General features: G+C 36.1%; 1 protein-coding gene across 4 annotated transcripts in view; it reads left to right on the top strand.

Moving 5' to 3' along the window:
* The first annotated feature begins 8210 nt into the window (after positions 1 to 8210).
* GLRA2 (glycine receptor alpha 2) overlaps positions 8211 to 22744 on the top strand; it is a 176201-nt gene continuing 161667 nt past the window's right edge. For 2 of the 4 annotated variants that reach the window (XM_032389608.1, XM_032389610.1), the window contains exons 1-2: positions 8240 to 8851; positions 11016 to 11149. In XM_032389608.1, the coding sequence (XP_032245499.1) occupies positions 8784 to 8851; positions 11016 to 11149 (202 nt within the window). In that variant the 5' untranslated portion in view covers positions 8240 to 8783. The other 2 variants (XM_032389609.1, XM_032389611.1) reach the window with 2 other exon arrangements.

The following is a 22744-nucleotide window of genomic DNA, read 5'->3' on the forward strand; positions in this document are numbered from 1 at the left end:
TTGTTCTCTCTCTCTATCTCAAATAAATAAATAAGTAAAATCTTAAAAAATAATTTTATACATAAATAAGGAAAAGGAAACAACCTAATTGAATAGTTTTCAAAAGAAATGTATTTTACAGACAAAACACAAATGGTCAGTAAACATGTTGAAATGGTACTCAGGGTCATTAGTAGTTAGATAAATGCAAACTAAAACCACAGTGAGATGCTGGTTAACAGTCTTTGGATTGGTCAAAATTAAAAAGTCTGACAATATCAACTGTTAGTGAGGATATAAAGAAATTATAACTTTCCTATGCTATAGTAAGAGTGCAAATTATTACAACATGGTAGGAAACAATTTGGCATCATCTAATAAAATTGAAGCTGTGCATACCTTAGGACTCAATAAATAAATTTTCTTCCTCTAAATATGCATATGTACAGCAGAAGAAATGTATAATAATACTATGAGGCATTATTTATCATAGCAAAAAATCTGGAAACAACCCAAAAATCTATCAGCAGTAGAATGGATGGGTAAATGGTGGAATGCTCACAGAATGAAGCAATGTAGTGTGAAAATAAATGAATTCTTGTTATGTGTAATAACATAATATTGACCAAACAAAGCAAGCCACAGAAGAATATAATCTCATTCAATTTAGGTACAGTTTAAAACATGAGAAACGAAACAATATGTGTGTGTGTGTGTGTGTGTGTGTGTGTGTTAGAATAATAAATCAAAGCAAGAAAATGATAACAAAATATTCAGGATAGAAGTTAACCTAATAGATGGAATATTCCACATATTTTTATAAGTATATAATATTTCATAATATACCATTTTCAAAAAGCAATGGATGTGTCAATTAGCGTGGAGTTGATTAGAAATGGAGCATGAAAAAAGAAGTCTGAGAGAAATCAAATCCCAATCCAAGAAATGAGCAATGAGAACAGATAATATAAATATTCAGTTTCACAAATGGGTATTATGAAGTTGGAGATGGCTCCATCAGTCTATCTGAGATCGGTTCTACTCAACTTTTTCACATTTCAACCATTCAGTCAGATCCTATTAGTCTAACTTCATGTTTATCATGAAGCTTTCCCAGGCAGTGTGCACCCAAGAAGTTTATACAGTGCTTAGCCGACATGGGTTACTGGGCAGCTCAATAGCCGTATTTTCATTCTGGTGTGTATGTCAGGCTCTTAGGTATTATTGAGTTAATATGTCACATCCCTCATTAGTAACATATTTGGGGCACTGACGAGATTAATTTTGTGGACCTGTCAAGGTAAGAACTAGAGTTTATACTGTGAAGAATACATAGGTGAATGCCATATTTTGAAGCTCTTCAGTGTCAGTAAGCTGATCTCCTCAGATGATACCCTGACTGAGAGCCCCACTTCTATAGTATTTATTATTCTTATCTTCATATATAGATCATAAGTCCCTAGAGGGCAGAAATAATATATTACTTTATCTCATCTTCATAGACATATACAGTACTTTGTATATAGTAAATGCTTAATTATTATTTGCTGACTGGATGATTGGCAGGAATGTTGATTACATATACACTACCCTGTTAGCATCTATGTTATACTCTACAACAATAATAAAAATGTCATCATCGAATATAATGAATGGAACTACACTTCAATTACCAAGTGCTAGTTATCTGCAGATGTAAAACTATTGCTATTGTTCAAGTTAAAATAATTCACTCTTTCAAAATCAGCTTCATTTCAGCCTTCTGTGAACCAAGAGGCATTTTATGGGGAGGGGAGATAAACATTAATAAAATCAATAACAAAACTTCAAAATCTGAGAACTCTTCGAAGGACATTTTCAGCAAGGGTATCATGATAATGAAGGTGGGGTTGAAGCAGTTTTCATGTCAGTTGCAGAACCTAGAGGATTTTAAGACAAGTGATACTGTAACAGTCAATCTTATTGTTATTCATTATTTTCATTTTTAGAATTGTAGCAAAGGAGGAACCTTTCTAATACATTCAAGTGAGATTACATTTGATTTATCCTCCAAATTATTGTTTGCCCACTTGATGTTTATGAAAAGAAATGCTGCATTTCTCACATTAGCCAACAGAGAAGCAATCACTTGTATGAATCATTGCTGGAAATAGAAATTGTTTCAAGTGCTGGACACATTTGTGGTCTGTGAACACTGAACACTAATAAGCAGGAGAGTTCCAAACCTAAAATGATTTTTCTGACTTCTAAGTAATTTAATCCAGAAATGCTCTGGATAGACATTCAATTGTCTGCATGGAACCTGGAAGAAAAGTGATTTCATATTAAGACTTCATGGCCTTGAAGCTTGCCTCTCTGCATACGGAGCATCTTTATCCATTCCAAAAGATAAAGAAGAGAGAAGCAAACTGAATTTCTAAAAATGAAAGAGAATAAATGCAGGGCAAATCAGCTCTTTGTCATCCTTGCTCTGTGGATAATACTGGCCATTGAAAACTGCTATAAATTCATCAGTACTAGTGCTTCTGGCGGCCTGCATAAATCAACATGAACTATGCTTTGGTTTTCACCTTACATTTTAAATGCCCATCCTCCTAGCAATGTATTTAATCCAACAAAGTGGGCTCTATAGTGTTCCTTTCATTTCTAACACAACCATTGCAAGGGGATAAAGAACGTATGGGCCCGTGAGTGGCCATGAAAGTTGAAAGCCATTTGTTGACCCTGTAGTGGTAGCTTAGAGATCTCAGACTTAAGAGGTAGACTCTCTACCTGATCCCTGAGTTATTATATATAGTCAAACAATGGCAATCATTAATCACTAATCTCACAAGCCACATGATTTAACAAATATCATAAAGACCACACGTCCTCGTGTCAGAAGATTTTCTTATCCAGAAATTCATTCTGATCCAGGGCCCCATAATGAGAAAAGGGTCTGTTAGAGGCAAGAGAATCTCTCCTAAAATTCAGAAGGTGCATTGTATCAAGATGAAACTGACTTACTTGTTCTCTGTAAGGAAGCATCCTCAAGAAACTAAAGATTTGTTAAAACAACTTTTTGCCCTCTCTAATTTGCCTCAAACCTCTGCTTCTTGGGTGATGTCAATTGTAAATTAACAAACCCTTTCTTAATCTCTACTTCTTCTTTTTAAGTGGAGGAAAAAATGTCCATATTTGAGGAAGATCATCTCTCTGCAGGAAGACCCTTAAGAGTCAAGGAAACCTGATGTAGGATATTGATATATTAGACATCTTTGAACTCTTTCCCTAAGGAAATCAACTTTGAGACTCTTAATAATGGATTTTCATTTGTCATTTATGGGTAACTGCATCTCAATATGACGGAGACCAAAATGCCTTCAAGAAAGGGGCACTTATTACAATGGAATAATAAACACAGTGATTAAAAATAGTTTAAAAATAGGTATATAGTAGGTTTTCAGTGACTTCAAAAATAAGATCAATCATACATACAATGAAAAATAAGTGTGCTCACTTGGGTAGTAAATAGAGAAAGTATGACTTTGTCACTTAATAATCATGTGAACGTGGGACAATTGATCAACGTACATGAACTTTAGATTCCTCATTGGAAAGAAAATTGTGATTAATCATTGTTCTGCCTACCACATAGTATGAGTATTTTGAAAATGATAAAGCATTGTTTATGTTAGAAGTTTATCAGTGTTAGTAAATGATACTGATTTTCAAACAATGCTGATGTTCATAAGACATGTCTCTATTTGTTTATATCTATTTAGAATTTTTAATTTGCAGCATCATATAGACCAAATATTGTATATTGATCTTTATGACATTATAGGATGGGTCAGAATCTTCTCATTGCTTTGATAAGAAGAATACAAAATGAGGGTGCCACATGCCTCAACTAGTTGTAATTTGGTGATTTAGAAGCATAGGTGCATTCGACTTCAGGATTCCATTGCATTGCAAATAAGACCTTTTCTAAGCTCCCGAGACTTATTGTGCTTGAAAGTGGAACTGCCCAAGGGATAAAGTCAAAACATGAATTTTAGCAGTCAATAGATGTTAAGAACTGAGATTAAGAGCCTAAAAACACATCCTCAGCTATGATTTCATATGACTTTCAAGAGTATTCCATATAGTAGTATTTTACACAGCAATATTATCATCTGTATTTTACATACGATGAAAATGAGGCTCAGTGGGATTAAATGGCTTACCCAAGGTCACATAATTGATCAGTGTCAGAGTTGGAACCGGAATCAAGGATATCAGATTCCTAGTCTCTTACTTGTATTTTCATCTCATGCTATAGACTCATGAGCCACTGAGCTTGGTTTCCTTTCAAATAATCATAGTTCTTCATTTGTTAATTCCTTGTGACAATTTTTGACAAAACTATACATATTTAAATATATTGTTTTGTTTAAGCAGCACTTCTGGATGCATTTTAAAAATTGTATCCTAATCATCATCAAAACCATTGTGATTATTATCATTATCAGTGAATGTATGAGGATACAATGATGGTCTAATACAGATGCTGTCCCTGTCCATTACAAAGCTCATCACTTAAGTAATTAATCATACATATGTATACATAAAAATACAAGCTCTTTGACTCAGAGTTGCTGAGTACTAAGGAAGACTATCATAGGGAGGGTTGATAGGTCAGGAAAGGTCTTTTTGAGGAAATAACATTTGGGCAGAGATTTGAAAAATAAGTTGATATTAACAAGACAAAACGGGAGGCATACACATTCCTTGGGATTAAGCAATATGGACAGCATGAGGGAGTAAAAAGACACCAATATAGCTATAGGGGGAGAAATGAGATGAGTAGGGGACAAGATGAAGGACAATGTAGGCATGGGCCAGACCACGTGGAACTATTAGGTCACGTTATGTAGTTTTTTTGTTCTACCCAAAGATCAACGGAAAGTCATAGTGTTATTCAGGGGGTATGATATAATCAAATTTTGATTTTTAAACAACCACTCTGGCTAGAGTGTATAGAATGAGGTGGAGGAGGATCAGCTGTTGGTTCAGATAGACAGTAAGGTAACTATTGCTACAATACAAAGAAGAGATAAGGAATGCTCAACTGGGGTTGTGGAAGTTGATATGGAGAAAAGTGGACAGATTTTGGAAACATAGGAGTGATGAAATCAATAGGGGTTGGTGAAGAACTAAATATGGTGGGTGATGGAGAGGGAGTCTTAGAGATGATGCCTTGGCTTTTGGTTGGCAACAATGAAACAGGCACAGTAGAAAAGGAATGTATTTGGAGGAAGTATTAAAAGTTTGGTTTTGACATGGGGAATTTGAGGAGCCTTTGAGACATCCAGCAGGAATTGTTTAGGAAGCAATTGGATGTACAGGTCTGGATAGAAATATATATATTTGCATGCCATCTGTGTATGAGGGTAATAGAAGGCATGGATGTGCAAAATATTGTCTAAGAGAGTATAGTATGAGAAGAAGAGAGAACCTAGAATATAGCCTTTAAGAATCTAACTTTTATAAGCCAGGTAGAGTAGGATATGCCTGCCAAGAAGACAGAATGGAGGCAAGCTAGGAGTACACTGCATCACAAAGTCAAGGGAGGAAGTTACTTCAAGAGAGCAGAATGGTGGTTGCTAGGGACGGAGAAGAGGGGAGAAGTGGGGGAGTTGCTAATCAATGGGTATAAAGTTACAGTGATGCAAGATGAATAAGTTCTAGAGATCCACTGTACAACATTGTGCCTACAGTTAACAATATTGTATTGCACACTTAAGAATCTGTTGAGAGAATAGATCTCATGTTAAGTGTTGTTACCACAATAAAATAAAACTAATTTTTAAAAAAGAAGGGAAAAGAGACCAATAATGTTCAGGGCCATGGAAATGTCAAGTACTATGACAACAGAGAAATATCCTTTGGCCTTAGTTACAAGGAATTCATTGTAAGACTTAGTCAGAGCTGTTTCTGTGGATTGATAGAGCTGGAATCCAAATTGGAAAGAGCTGAAAAGTAAAATGAGGAGGCTAGGATGCCTGGTTAAGCGGTCCGCCTTCAGCTTAGGTCATGATCCTGGAGTCCCGGGATCGAGTCCCGCATCGCATCGGGCTCCCTGCTCAGTGGGGAGTCTGCTTCTCCCTCTGCCCTTCACCCTGCTCATGCGTGCGCACGCTCTCTCTCTCTCTCTCTCAAATAATAAAAATAATATAATAAAAAATCTTTAAAAAATGAGGAGGCTAGACTAGATCCTCTTTAAAGTCCCTTCCAACTTTAAAATAGTAAATGCTGTGATTTCATGCTGCTGGTCAGAGCCTCTCTTTGTCATAGGTTTCCCTACTCACCTCACTCCTGGTTAATAAAAAGACTCTGCCATTGAAAGAAATGATTCGCAAAGACCGTGTTACTTTAAGCATCATTACAGCCTCAAACAAACTTGGGACAAATCATTCTCTTCTACATTTACATATATATTTTTTCTTTTGAAAAGAATCTTGAGCACAAAAAATTCTTATATGATTTTTCCATAGCATCAATTGAAGAAATATATTTCCAAGAATTGGTTTTATTTTTTGGGTCAGGACTGCAGGGATAAAATCAGGTCTAGAGTTTCCATGTGGATGAATTTGGAAGTGAACAGCTTCGAAGCTGCAGTCCAGGGATGTCTCACACTACACTATACTATTTTCCTTTTAAACTGAATCACCTTTTCTGGGCTTTGATAGCTAAAAAAAACACATCCAAATAATTGATTTTGTATGTAAGCAGAATGCTTGGGCACTTGCTGCTTTTCATCTAAAGAGAGGTTCCTATATTCTCACTGTCTTGGTAGGACAGAAATCTGATAAAAGGTCATATAGACTGTTGCTACTCAAAGTGAGATGGGTGGACCAGCAGCATCAACCTCAGCTAGGAATTTGTTAGAAATGCAGAATCTAAGGCACCATCTCAGACCTACTAGATCAGAATATGCATTTTAACAGGATGCTCAGGTGATTTATATTAACATTAAAAGGCAAAAAGAACTTAGTAATTTTTTTTTCAGAATCTACTTTTTAAAAATATAGAATCTTTTGTTACTCTGCTATGGTATTTATTTAATCCAAGGGCAGATTAGTCATTTATGGACTAAAAACTAATCATTTTGTTTTAAAATTAAGACCTGCAGTAGAATGCCTAGGTGACTAACGAGATATATTTTACAGGCAAATAGTAGGTTACTCACCCAACTCATGGTAGAACACGTATTTTTCATTTCCCCTTACCAGAAGCTGCTAATTATTTGCATTGAACTATTTACTTTTCCTCTTTTAGTAATAATAATATTTGTAAATTTACTTTGAAACAAGATTACCTGTCATGCTTTTGTATAGGATTTATAAACTTTCACTATTTTCTGTCTCCTTAGCCAGTTTAGGAGAACATCTACACTTTATTGCATGGACCTCCCTGGTGATTAACATCTGGAATGGACAGATGAAAACTCAACCCTCAGTCGCACCCTTCCTTTCTGTTTCTTACATGAAGCCCTACTCTAACCTTTAATCAGGGCAGAAAAAGATTGCTACTGCCCCCTGCTGGCCTATTGTATTTTTACTCCTCTACAAATTGACTTGAATAGGATGCCCAAGGATTTTGAGCCACTGAAGAAAGCTCAGCGGAAGGGACTTTCCCTAGTAGAGAGGTAGCGATCCTTTGGGAGCAGGCGGCTAAAATCAAACGAAAACACTCAAGAGGCGAGGAAGGCATAAAGGGCTTCTAAATTAAATTATTGATCCTCATGAACCTTTTTCTGCGCACGGACTTGTCTATGTCAAGAGAATGTCCCTTCCTCTTCAGCACAGGACTCCTCTTTTGCCTCTAGGTTCCACTGACAAGGAGTGAACTACCCACTCCCCTATTATAATTTCAGTACTCCGGATTCTGTTTTCTGCTTCCCCCAATTTCCCTTTCCCGCTCCTTAACCGGATTCCTTTTTCTGCTTTAAACTCCCGTTCCGCCCACCCACCGACAGACTCGCATTTCTAGGGGTCAGACACTAACCTCCTTCACCCTCCTCGTCTACCCTGACCTCTGCTCTTCCCTGATTGTCATCACACCCCCCTTTAGCACCCTTTCCCTGAACAGCAAGCCACTCTTTGCCTTTGAACATCAGGCTTGTCCCCTCTTGAATGCCTCTCCCCGACCCCCGCCCCAAGCGACTGAAAAAGGAAACATGCGCACTTCAGAGCTAGGAGCTGTCCGAGTGCTGAAATTTATAGGCTGGGTAAGATCACGTCTCCCGTCTCTTTCTGTAGCTCTCATTCCAGCACAGGATCTCAGCAATTTTGCCCTCTTCCCCCGTGCCCACTTCAGCGCTCAGAGTCCTTTCTTCTCTCTCATTTACAACTTCTTTTAAAAAGAGAACATTTTCTAGAGAAAAGGGATTTGCTAAACAGAAAGGACATAAAACAAAAGCCACAGCAACCCGACTTCCAGCATGGCATTGTCACCAGCCCCCTTTGCATGGTGATGCGATTAAGGTAGCGGCGTTTTTATTATTCGGGAAAAGCAGCTGGGGAATCCATCAGTTCTAAGGCTTTGTCTTTCCTTGGTTAGCTGATGGTCCTGAGCCCCGGTTTGACCTGACCATGATGCCTAGGACTGGCACTTTTTGTTTTTTCTCAGCAAACTGTACAAACCCAAATCTCTTTTTGATTTTCAAGGAAACTAGATTCCTGCCAGATTTCGAATCTGGACAATAAATAGATACTTTGTCCTAGCTTTTTTCTGGAATCATTTCGGGGATATTTTCCACAAGCATCACAGAAACAGGAATGAACCGGCAGCTAGTGAACATTTTGACAGCCTTGTTTGCATTTTTCTTAGAGACAAACCACTTCAGGTAGGTGAAACGACTTTGCATGCTGATATTTTCCCCATGAAAACTGTTTGAAAGAGAACGTGTCATACATTTTTTATCTATTTTTCTATGCCCTGGACCATATTATTTTAATTTTATAGAGGAGAGTTAGATTTCTTTTGTTCTTTTAAAAGGCGTAATTATGGTGGGAGGGTGGTAAATTTTCACAAAGGCAAGTTTTATGATCCATAACCCCACTCTATGCATTTTCACACATTTTCACAGGCAATGTGATATTAAGGAAGTCTAATGAGTTGCATGCTCTTTACATTTCTATATAATGATGATTTTTTTTTTTTTTGCTTTCAAATTCTTCTGAAAGTCATTTAAAATGATTATTGGATGCAATGCTTCTCATATGGTGGAAGTGATTGGATTAATTTACAAGAAGCATGCTCATTTTATATAAAATATAAAAGAACCCTAATTCTTAGTCAACTTGAAACTTCTATTGTGTTTCAGCAACTAGATGCATACTATGAGCACTACAATTCAGGAAATTTCTTGAAACATCAAAAATATTTAAAATCTCATTTTACCACTATGTTCCATTGCTCAGTATATTTGGAAACTGAATGACTACCAAAATTTGATTAATATGACATCTTTGTATTTATCTGTGTATGAGAAATGGGCTATGCATAATTAAAATAAGTGGGAAATCATTATTTCATGTGTGCATTTTCTACCTAGTTTATAAATTATCAAATCAGTTTATACTTCAAAGTATCAGATGATTACCAGTAAGTGAAATAGCCATCCTAATGGCAGAGGTTCTAAGACAGCATAGAGACAGGAGATGTTCATATAACAAAGTGTAGGACTCCTCATTTAATTTTCACCACATTTTATGGTATTTTTTCACAGAACCAAGAGAAATGGAACATATAGCTAATGTTATGAGTACTGGGAAAACCCACTATGTTCCTTTCAGGTTCACACCTACTATGATTAAGAAAAACTATAGGCTGGGTTTCATTAGAAGCACATCACCATCATCATCATCATCATCACTTTCATTACCACCACCACCACCATCATAATTAAATAATACTTGATTAATCAGATGAATCTGCATATGGGAATGTGAGTATTTTTAGATAATTGTATCAATTTTTAACTCCTACCAAACGTTTAAATTCTCTTTGCACTTAATACTTTGCATTTAATACTACCTTGAAAACTGGCAAAAATGTGGTGTTTTCTCAGTGATAGAATTAACAAGATTATTTGTTAAACTACTAAAAACAAAGCTTATAAAATATTATGCTTTAGCGAAGAAATAGACATTCAGTCAACCACTATGTATATTGTGAAAGAATTCATTTCACTACAAACCAAATAGGTTCTTTTTATAAGTCCTTGAAGGAAAATGAAAGTATGAGAAATTTTCCAGTCAACATTTAGTGTTTTTGATAATGCAGAAGAGAAAATTATTTAGAAGTTCTTTTTCATGAATACTTTACTGGAGAGTGAACAATTTAAATGCTAATATATAAATAACATCTGATAAGGTAATAGAAGTACAGACACACTCATTATTGACCTATTTTAGAATGAAGTTAAATTTCCACGTGAAGCTTTTCTTTTAGGCAATGCATTGAAAATTATTAATAGTTGACAGCAGGAATACAATCTAGCAGGTGAGAAAATAAGCAATGGAATAATTAGTTCACTGTTTACTTTGTTCTGCCCATTGTATTATATATTTCTAATAAAAAGTAGAGGACTTATATTAAGGGCTAAAATGCTGGAAGAATTGTTTAAGAGTCATGGGGGAATGATTTTAAGACAATCACATTTTAGAAATTATCATCTTCATTTCTCTGATGAGTCTAGAAAGAAACAGCTTTAACTATATGTCCATAAAATCTACAACATAAGCTATGCATGTTGTATCATCTTAAACATCTTTATGGCTACAGTTTGGACATATGGGAGATATGACTCAGGATTTCTAACTCTCATCATTTAAAGTTAACTTTAGAGAATGTACAAATTCAGAAGTTGACCAAAGAGTTTGTAATTTTCTTTTTCTTCTTACTATCACGTATATTAACAAAACATAATGTCAAACATTCTGTGAGCCTTAGTTCTCAGGCAATGAGAATGGAATTGTTGCTAAAAAAGTTAATGATGTGTTTAGGACGGCTTTCTGCAAAGACCATGACTCCAGGTCTGGAAAACAGCCTTCACAGACCCTATCGCCTTCAGATTTCTTGGACAAATTAATGGGAAGGACATCAGGATACGATGCAAGAATCAGGCCAAATTTTAAAGGTAGGCTCCATTTAAATTTATATTTTTTTTTGTTTTTTGTTTTTTTATTTATTTATTCATGAGAGTCAGAGAGAGAGAGAGAGGCAGAGGCAGAGGGAGAAGCAGGCTCCCTGCCTAGCAAGGAGCCCGATGCGGGACTTGATCCCAGGACCCTGGGATCATGACCTGAGCCGAAGGCAGACGCTTAACCATCTGAGCCACCCAGGCACCCCCCATTTAAATTTATATTAAGCCTGTGGGAAATCTAGATGTTTGAATAATCTGAAATAAGTTTTAAGGGCTTTTTATTATAAAATAGTATAGTATTCATTTCATTTTGGCATTCTTTTGAGCTAGCCAATTTAATAGTTTGAATTTTATATATTGTTTGCCACTTTTGAAAACTTTCCTCATTTGTATTCTATTCCACAAAGAAAACTAATATCAGAGATTGTTGCTACATTCCCTATTTTATCTTAAGTGGGAGTGTGACTAGAAATGAATCCAAGAGTAAATGATGGATTTGACTTATATGAGTGTCTACCAGGATTCATACAGGATTCAATGATTATTCAAAATCTTTGGTTTTCGTTTTGAATACCTACTCCCAAAGTGAAGTTTAAATCTCAATATAAAACATGCCATTTTACACACTTTCAAGCCTCTCTCATTTTTCAACATTGTGGCAAGAGACTCTAATTGAAAATATCAGAAATTTTTGGTTTCTTTTTGTTTAAACATTTTAATTGTTTATTTGAAATTGTTTATCTAACATTAACAAAGATCATAGAATTGTAAAGTGCACATGTCAAAGATGGTGGATACTTTCTTTGTTCAATTAGAAAAAAACCAAAAAGTTTGATGTTTTTGTTTATTTAATGTTATAAAAATGTAATTAATCATCTGTAGAAATTACTTTTTATCTATTTGGTTTATTTTTATATGAAATAAGAACCAATTATTAATGAATGAATTATTTTTGATGGTTTAGTTTTTAAATACATATTTTAAATGACAATTGCATTTTATCTTGTAATTTAACATAATGCATTGTGGAGTGTTTATAATATTTTATAAAAGAAGAATCCTATAATATTCTAGATATTATGTTGTAATTCCATTGCTTTGATTTTGCTTATTAGCAATTTAATTAGATTGCTTTCCTTGAGTTTTGAGTAATTTTTATTATTTGCAAATATGAGCATGAAAACTAAATTCTAGATTCATTTCTTCTTTAAATGCTACACCTCTGAATATACCCAGCTAAGGGCACATTTTATAAAGAGCTATGTCATAATTTTGACAAAACAAGTATATCTGATTTATAGAGTATTTTCAAAAGAAACAACAGATCTAAGTTCAAAGCTCAATTTTCCTGAAAACAATTTTCATGCTCATCCTATTTCATACTAATTTTGTGGTCATTGCTTTGGAAGTCAACATTTGAAATAAAATCCTATGAGTAACAAGTTGAGAATGAGCTTTCAATGGGACCACTCATTCCTATATTTATTCACTTAGTCATTCAATAACTTCTGAGTCTGAACTATATGGGAAATACCAACTACTGCATGCATTGAAAAGTTGAGAGATGAAACAGGTTTGGGTGTTACTGTCAAAAATTTTAGTGGGGAGAGTAGATGTTACATGAATAGTTATAAATTAATATACATTATGAGACAGAAATAGTTAAGTAGTTAAGTAACATTAAGAAGTACAGAAAAAATGCTACAGGATTCCAACAAATGAAGAGATGATTTCCTATTAAGCTATTCATGGGAGGTTTCGTAGAGAAGGCCCAGAGATGGAAAATTGTTTCAAGTTTATGAGCGTCTTGTTTAATAGCAGCTATTATTCATTATATTCTAGAAGTCACTTTTCAAAAGGGGAGAAAAATGCAGAGTAATAAAACAAACACCCATGTTGCCATTGCTACTTTAAATGACCACATAGAATGAGCAATCATTTTCACACAGCTTTTTTTCTGGTTCTTCTGGGGATGTCACCCTTTGGAGATGGCATTTCTCATGATTCTAAAGGATAAATAAATGGAGAGAATATCAAGTATAGGAAAGCATGGCCATGTTTTTGAGATCTTTCCACCACTTAAAGACCTGAGCACAGGATGTTTTAAAGACTTATAAAAGGGAAATGGGGTAGATATCCTTTAAGACTTGAACATTAATGGACTTCACTGAGTTTTGTCTCCCACTCCTTTTAACTCTCCACATCAATGAACCCTGATCCTCTTTCATAAATTTTATTTACATGAACCATTTATATCAGATTAATTACCTAACAGCTCCCACAATTCTCTTTATTCAGAGAATCTTAGCTCTTCCTGGATGTAAAACATTCCCCGTTATTTTAGAGTAAAATAATTTTAACTCCTAGGTATTCCCATGAAACTTTGTATGTCTAATATGGTTCTTTTGCATATTTATGTTTTATCAACCCACCCAACACTGCATCTGAGAAGGCAGGGATATATATATATAGAGAGAGTTATATATATATATATATATATATATATATATATATATACAGAGAGAGAGAGAGAGAGATCTATATATATATATATAGAGAGAGAGAGAGAGAGAGCGTTATATATATTTACACACACACACACACACAAATATGCACACATACACAATGTAGGGAAACGAAGTCATTCTTTTCTCCAGAATGAGGAAATAAGGAACAAGATATAGAGGAAAATGTAGATCAGTTATGAAGATTAGTGCGTCCAATTAGTTGTAGTAGAAATTGAGGGTAGGAACTTTTGAGGAACCAACCAGTGGTCACAGTGATTAGCAAAGATGATCTTAGCTGAGCTGAGAAGAAAGAAATAAAAGAGATAATAAGGAACTTGTAACAGTGAGGATACTAGGAAGAACACTATAGTACTTACTGTAACTTAGTATAGTTGATTAGCAATGTACCAATGAGAAATTTTATATAGTAGGTAGAAATGAAGGGTGATTGGGAAATGTGACTGTATCTGGAATAGTGACAGGCACACTGTAAATGCTAAAAAACCAAATTGCTATAATAACAATAAACATGATGATGATGTTGAAAACAACAATAATAATAATTAATAAGAAGACAGAAGGGCAAGATCTGACCACAAAAATAAAAGCAAGAGTGAAATATGGGCTGTTGAGGTAAAGGAAATGGCTTTTCTAGATGTCTTATTAAATATTAGTTCTTCTCTGTTTTCCTTGCTGCCATACACTGGCAAGGGAAAAGGAAATGTATATGCATAATTTTTCTTATTGGAAGGAATCTTTCCTGCATACTTTCAAGTCAGTAAAATATTTCATGTCTATTCCATATCTCTGATGGACTCTGAAAGATGTTATAATGGACACATATACAAGAAGAAAAATGGACGTAAGCTAGAAAAGGGGACCAGAAATGAATCAGACTTAGGCTCTGTAATTGAGAGCCATTCTTAGAAACTACAGGGAAAAAAATAGCTTTTCTGATGTGCAGAAGCACAAGTGTATAAACAAAGTCATGAGTCAGAGTTGCCAATTGCATTCCATCTGTAAGATCCATAGAGACCTGGGTCGGAACTTGTCAAAACATAAATTTTCAAAATCTTCAGTTCAGATGAAAACACAAGCTATGTCCATTCACAATTACCTGGTTCTGAAACCATGGTAAATATTGATTCTATGTCAACAGAGGGGCCACTTTCCCCACTTGGGTGATTTGTCTCATTGTCAGTCGATTTATCATGGCGTTACTCCATCATTCTATCAGATATTCCTTTGTCAGTGTTATTGTATCTTGAGAATGCCACTTGAAACATTAAGCTTTTAAGGAGGCCAAATGAAATGCTCAAACCTGGGCAAAGTGCATTAGTTCCGATTCTGTCTCTTTGAAACAAAGCCTTTATCTATTTTAACGAAATTTTCTTTGAAAATAAAATTAACTTAGAGTTATATCCTAAGTTTCATCCCAATGTGAATAAATACATTCCACTATAGCATTCATTTTGGAATAGAATCTGGAATGGATAATGCCAGGAGATAATTATTCACTCCACTTCTTTATGCATGCCATGCACACTAATTTTTTTCTATGTCTGGAGACCTAAATTTGAAAGTGTGATGTGTGACATTAAAACCTACATTTGCATGCAATATGGTTTCCTTCATTTTCTAAGGAGTTATCAGCTCAAGAGGTGTTTCAGATACAAGTAGAAATAGATCCACTTTCAAAAAAATTAGAGGTTCAGTTTTCTCCCCTTGGAAATTCTATTTATTGTCTGTGGCCAAGTGGAACTCAAGCTCAAATGTTGTGCTTTGCCAATCCCTGTAGGGGGTGGCTTGAGCACAAATGTCCAGCAGGGACATTTGGAAAGGGTGATTCTCACAGTTAGTGATAATGCAGCCCCAGCATGATCATTTCTTTGATCACCCTGGTAGATGCGGGCATCGGATGTTACTATGGATTCTGAGAAAAAGAACAGAATGCTTGCAAGTATCAGAAGTATTTGACTTGAGTGCAGGAAGTTACAGAAAGAGTGCAGCCATTTTAGAACAAGACAATAGGAGATAAAAGGGGGAAAAGTATTATTGAAATGAAAGGCTGGAGGTAACAAAGGGAAATTTATATATGACAGTTTTGTTCAGAAATGACATTGATGAAGATTTTTGAACATCTGAAATCCATTGGCTGTGTCACAATTTAGCTTTTCTCTGCTTTATGAACACCAACCAACACATTTGTATATACTAGGCTGCTACTATGGGCCTACAAGATGCTTATCTGGGATTTGAGGTGACATCAGGAAGGAGACATCTACTATTCTAATAGACTCTGGCAAAGTATATGTTTTCCATTCCATGGTGACAGAGTAGTATAGTGGAAAGAGTCCTAGACGTGGATTCAGAAAACCCAAGTTCATGTCCTTTTTGAGAAAAGGTATGTTCACCTCTCCACGCTTTAGGTTTTCTTCTGCCTTTGCCCATTTCATCTGAGTTGTTCTGAGCATCAAATGAGATCATGCATCTGAATAGTTTGTTTTTAACTATTAAGTTTATTGCAAATAATTTAAATTATTACTAGTCCCTCATTTCTCTTTTGTTTTTGCTTTTTTAAAAGATTTTATTTATTTGAGAGAGAGAATGAGAGAGAGAGAGAGAGAGAGCGCGCGTGCGCATGAGAGGGGGGAGGGTCAGAGGGAGAAGCAGACTCCCCGCCGAGCAGGAAGCCCGATGTGGGACTGGATCCCGGGACTCCAGGATCATGACCTGAGCCGAAGGCAGTCGCTTAACCAACTGAGCCACCCAGGCACCCCTTCATTTCTCTTTTGTAACTGACACTGATGATATATTGTCAAAGCTAACCCTTTATGGTGGTTGGGGCCTTATAATTGCTTGATTTTTTTTAATGGTAAAAAAAAAAACAAGTCAGAGGGGCACCTGGGTGGCTCAGTCATTAAGCGTCTGCCTTCAGCTCAGGTCATGATCCCAGGGTCCTGGGATCGAGCCCTGTATCGGGCTCCCTGGTTGGTGAGCCTGCTTCTCCCTCTCCCTCTGCTGCCCCCCCCCCTTGTGCTCTCTCTCTCTCTCTCTCTCTCTCTCTGTCAAATAAATAAATAAAATCTTAAAAAAAAAAAAAAAAACAAATCAGAGAAGTTCTAGTACCTTAGAGTTCTGCTGCACTAATCAGAACATAGACGCCATGTGTCTCAGCTTGTTCTCCTTTTATTCGATTGGTGGGAAGATTTCCAACCTGAAAGAGTTATTTCATATTCCTAAATATGAAACAAAGAGGGAGCCATTTGTGGGAAGGAATTATCTTTATTCATTCAAATCCCATCCCTGATTATTTTCTGGGACTCATTTTTAAATGAACCAAGTAAAAGAAAGAACCATTTTTACTTAGTCCTAGAAAGAAGGACCCTAAATTTAACTGAAGATATATGACTGTCATTTCTTATGTATGTTCTTGTCCAGTTACTGCACTTTCAAGGGTTACTGCACAAGCATGCAGAATTGATTTCTTATTTTACAATATGCATTTTGAAGAGAACATTTGGTCTCTACAACATGGCAGGTTAAGAGCAATAGAAATGGAGGCCCATAATTTCGTTTTTGAAAATGTATTGCATTGCTCCTTGGTTGAGTCCGGGTAACTTCGTATCCTTAATTTTCATTACTGAAAGAGCCTAAACATTTTATCCTAAATTCTATAGTGCTTGCTTGTCCATCTTGAAGGACAAGTCAGTACATTTTACTGATAATCTGAGACTTCATTTTTTTTTAAAAAAGATTACAGCATTGATATCAGGGTATCCTGGTCCTTAATGAGTGGACATTAGAATGTGTCCAGTTAGGGCGATCAGGTTTAGAGATAGAGAAAAAAAAAAATCATCATTTGTTTGTTCTTAGTGGTGTTGAATATTTTTCTTGGTGTGTTAGATACACGTTTGCAATACGGTCTTAAAAATGGAAATATAGTTGATCAAGCCTCATAACAACAAGGTCTTTGGAAGTGTTCTGGGTTCTCTTTGGAGTTAACACCTATGAGGCTGTCCTGACTGTGGCACACAGCATTTGCTCATTGACTTCTTTCTTGAAAGGGCTACTCTGGACACTTGTGAGTGATTGCAGACATTTTTCGCCAGTGAAATGCACTAAAGGAAGGACCTGCACAAAAGGAATAGGTCTCTAAGTGGTATTCTTAAGTGAGCAGGACATTTAAAAATAAAGCCACTGGGTTACTCTCTTGGAGTCTAGTCTGGCTAGCCAACCAAGTGTGGTCATGGGGCAAGTAAAAGAGGAAAGCTGGGCACTGCCTTGGACTCATGCCCTAGCTTGTGTACCCACCATTTCCTTATGAACATGAGTATACCAAATGGTGTCTCTGTTTTCTTAACACATTTATCCAAGAGGGCAAAAGAAAATCCTGGATCAAGTCAAAATATGGAAAGTCAATAGGCAGTTATCACAAATGTGACTGCCTAAGTTTTGTTTGCTTTTTTTTAAAAAAAGATTTATTTATTTATTTGACAGAGAGAGACACAGCGAGAGAGGGAACACAAGCAGGGGGAGTGGGAGAAGGAGAAGCAGGCTTCCCGCGGAGCAGGGAGCCTGATGCGGGGCTCAATCCCAGGATCCTGGGATCATCACCTGAGCTGAAGGCAGACACTTAACCGACTGAGCCACCTAGGAATCCCCTAAGTTTTGTTTTCGATTTCTTCTTTTTTTTCTAATGGGAGGGGGGCTTATTTTCTTGAGGAAAAATAAGCTACACCTGCCCATGCATTTTCAAAGCAATAGAATAAATCTGTGGCAAAGGAGCATCTATGTGGGCACACAAAAAATTACATGTAATAGTTTTACATCTTCATATTGGAGTCTAAACACACAATTCATTTGTTTGTTCCTCTTAAATAGTGAGTAGTTACTATGTGCCAGGTGCCACGTTACTTGCTAAGTATACAGTGGTAAACAAAATTTAAGCTTTTAAATGTCAGTTCTCACCTCACTAAAAACTGGAATATAATTTGTAAATTGAATGCTGTAACATCCAGGACCTCTGCAGGAAAGAAATGGCACACTCCAATGGGGTGTGAGAGAATAATACACTCTCACAAAAGGAGAGTGTAGTACTCCAGGACTATCAACAAGAGACCTGAAGAGGCAAGGGGCGGGGGAGTGGTTACCAGAAAGTAGAGAATGTGGCTATATAGACAGGCCACCTAATGAGATCTGTGGAGCAATGTAGTCAATCTGTACTGTCCTAGCAGGAGAAAGCTAGAGAATAAATATTCTGACCTCACTTCCCTCCTGTATTTCATTTTCTTGTGGGAGTCTCTCATTGGCCAAATCCAACTAGAAGTCAGAGGGCAAGGGAGCTCAAAGATGCAAACCCAAAAGGTCAGCTTCCCAAGGTACAGAGAAGAACAGGAAAGAGAAGAGAATGTCTCTGGGCGGGAAATGGAAGATAATCAACACAGAGCCAACACAGGAGCAAAGCCATCCATCAACCTTCAGGTGGTGGAGCAGACATCTCCAAAACTGATAATCAGTTTAGTAAGCCTTCCTTGATCAGTCTTGGGAAAGAAGGGAAGTGAGAGAGGGATATTGTTTGGATAAATTATCCCAACAGTAAATGATACCTCCAAAGGCGGAGAAGAGAGAGGAAGATAATGTAAGGTGATAGTTCCTTCTCCTAAACAGACAACTGAAAGAGACACAACCAATGGACTGGTGTGTGTGTGTGTGTGTGTGAGAGAGAGAGAGAGAGAGAGACAGAGAGAGACAGGGAGACAGAGAGAGAGTGAAAGAGTTTTCTGTGGAGTATATGAAAATAATATAGTTTCCTGGCTATTTAATATGTTTATATGTTTTCCAATACTGTATTGTTGTGCTTGCCCCATGGCAATCCCCTCCAGGCTCCTTATGCTGGGATGTGTTGTGGGCTTAGATTTGAGCACAAGACTTAATGCCAAGTCTCTTTGGGGCAGCATTTCTGAGACACATTTTTTCCCTCTGTGCTCTTCTGTTCTACATAGAGCTGTAGAGAGTTAGAAGAATAAAAGATTGGGTGGAGGTTAGAAGAGCATGAAGACCAGGAGCAGAGTAGTGTGCATTTCAAAGAAATGGCAAGGCTGAAGGAACAGTTGCTTGTTTGCCACTCCTTGGTGGTTTGATTACTGCACCTGAAATACAGCTACTTATCATGGCAATTCTGCTACTTGAGGAAAATCTCAGAACCACTTTGCCACATAATTTTTCTTTCATTTTTAAAACCCAAGTGTATATAGATGATAATATAATCTATTGTTTCCTGATTTATTTACATTTAAATACTTCAAAATGTTGATTTCTAAGAACCACTTCATGTCTAAGAAGGCAGTTGAGATTTCTTTTATCAGGCTTTCTCTTAGGAAAAGCATTCTTTGCCCAAAAATGTATTCAGGATCAAGGGGTCAATATATTTAGCTTTGAAACTCAAAGTCTCTGAAAAGTGAATGATACACACATTTGGCAAACCACACTGTAGCAACTCGTTAGATGATGTGATTCAGGATAATTTATAAATACACTGTGCAATGCTCACAATGGAATTCTTATATTTTACTTTTTCCTTTGAATTAACTCTGGTTTTAGTACTTCAGCATTGTATAGACTATGTGAAGGCAAAGGATTTAGGATTTAAGACTAAACCAAATGAGCAACCAACCAGATGTCTTTCTTAAACCACGCTTTTCAGAACACCTGCTCTAGAGCCACCTGAGTCCTGTTAAAAAGGCACATACCTGGGCCCCACACTTCTCCAGCTCTACCTTTCCAGAACTGCTGAATGATGGGATCTTAAAATACTCACTTGAACAAATTCATAACTCCTCGAAGTTTAAGCCCTGCAGGACCAGAATGAGAAAATTTTGTCCTTATATCTGAAGGATAATACCTTTCTTGTAGTATTTTTCCCAAGATACTGTGTACCAGGGATTGCCTTACCAAATAAAGGGGGGAGGAGGGGAATACCACAGGAGAAAAAAAATCTAAACTGAGACTCATGAGGCCTGGTTTTAACTCTAGTTTTGTCAGCTGTAACCTGGAGCATGCCACCTAACCTTTCTAGGATTCATTTTTATCATCTCTAAAAATAAAGAATTTGGGCCAAGATGTCTATGTCACTTCCAACTTTGATAGTCCCTGGTCTTTATATTCTAAATTAAAATTCTGGGGTATGTGCTTTTATAAATTATTAATTCACCCACAGAAGAACTTGGATACATCCAATTTTCCTAGGGAATTGGTCTTTCATCTGAGAAATATTAATTCTGTCCAGATTTTTTTCAGTTTCCCATATCTTATTTCAACTCCCAATATTTCAAGGATGATCATTATTCTATGTGAAGACTCAGGAAACTTATGAGGGGATTACTGAAGAAATCAGCCATTTACAATTTTGTCTTGCTTTCAGTTTAGAGGTAGCAAATTCATGTATAGAGGCTGCTTCTGGGAAAAGTAGCTGCCATGTTTCTTTAGTTCAGCATCTGGTCAAAAATATTTCTCAAAACATTAATCCTACGAAATGTTCTCAGATAAAAGGTTTAAAATGGAAAAATGGAAAATAAGAATGGGAAATTCTACAAAACAACCTCTGAGAGAGTTCCAATATTCATTAGCATATTAAAAGTTTAGAGAAAACCTGCAGTAAAAATACACAAATAAATATTTTTAAAACTTTTTTACATAGGCGCTTATCCTATACTTATTTGATCATGGATTTCTTAAATGAGTAACATTCTAGGGAACCGGTATATCATGGAATACACCTTGGAAAATGTGGTCTTGGTAAAATCCATAAATCTAAACGATTTTTTTTTGCCCTGAAAATTGGTGATGATGATGATGAGAAACCTATGATGCTCTGCTGGAAAGATAACATCCATAAGAGTGAGAATGCCCCTGCATTCAGTAAATGCGGCTTTCATTTTGATACATGGTCAACATTAGCATTCTGATGCCACAAGAGAATTACTGTACAAGTTAAAATATTATTGCAAGCTATTTATCTCCTGCTTCATTTACATGAATAAATGAGCAAACAGTGGCATTTTGAAAAAACAAACATTGAAGACAAAAGAAAAGACATCAGTCAATACAGCAAAATACTTTGATCTGATAATAATCTTCTGTTTTAGTCTTTAAGATTCTTGAATGCTGAATAACCAATACATATTTAAACAAGTGGCCTTTAACCTTGAACTGAAGACGTTTCTTCAGCAGGCTCTGACAAAGTTTCATGCCTGTATGAAGAATTTCCTTTTGGATCGCCATCTTCTCTTTCAGGCAGTTTTCCAAGATGGATAAATCTTCTGCTTGTACAATTTCCATCCAACTGTTTGTTTAGAATTTTTCCCCCATCACCTCTTTGAAATGAAATTTTTCAAATTTGAATCCATACTAAAAAAACTCCCCACATTTAACAAATTGAAATTATGCAAGATTTATCTTAAATAACTTGTGTAGATTTACGACCAAGGTCTTCGTTTATTAGCAATAAAATACATTCTAAGTTAGTCTTCTCAAAATTAATCATGTTTCATACTTAGATATGTAAATTCCCAGGAAAAACTATTGAAAATTGTTTTCAATAAAGATGATGCAGAAAGAAACGTCTTTGAAATAATCACTAAATCACTACTTTATTACTAGTTCTTCCCCCATTCTTTCTCTGAGAGAGTTTGTTAAATAACCCAGTATGATTTTTTTCTTCCTGTTTCTTACTCCAGGATCTTAGGAGAATATAGAGAACAAAGTAGGGGGTGGGAAACATTAAAGATACCTTAGATTTAACCAATGGCTCCTGATCCATGACACTTATTTCATACAGTAGGTGAAGATATATTGATAATGGAGCCACTACACATTCTGTATGAGACTAGTCCTTTATTTGAAACATTGCTTCAAGGTATCCACAGTGATGGCATTAGTGTTGCTAACATTCCAGTGTATAACCCACAGATAATGCGATACCAATTTTTAAGCTTTTCTGGTGATTGGGGGTTGGCAGTCTTAGATATACGGCACCTTAGAGAGGAACTGAGTGAAGATTAACAAAGTTATTTAACCTACA

This window comes from Phoca vitulina, unplaced genomic scaffold (assembly GCF_004348235.1).
Source record: "Phoca vitulina isolate PV1807 unplaced genomic scaffold, GSC_HSeal_1.0 scaffold55, whole genome shotgun sequence".
Taxonomy (NCBI): Eukaryota; Metazoa; Chordata; class Mammalia; order Carnivora; family Phocidae; genus Phoca; species Phoca vitulina.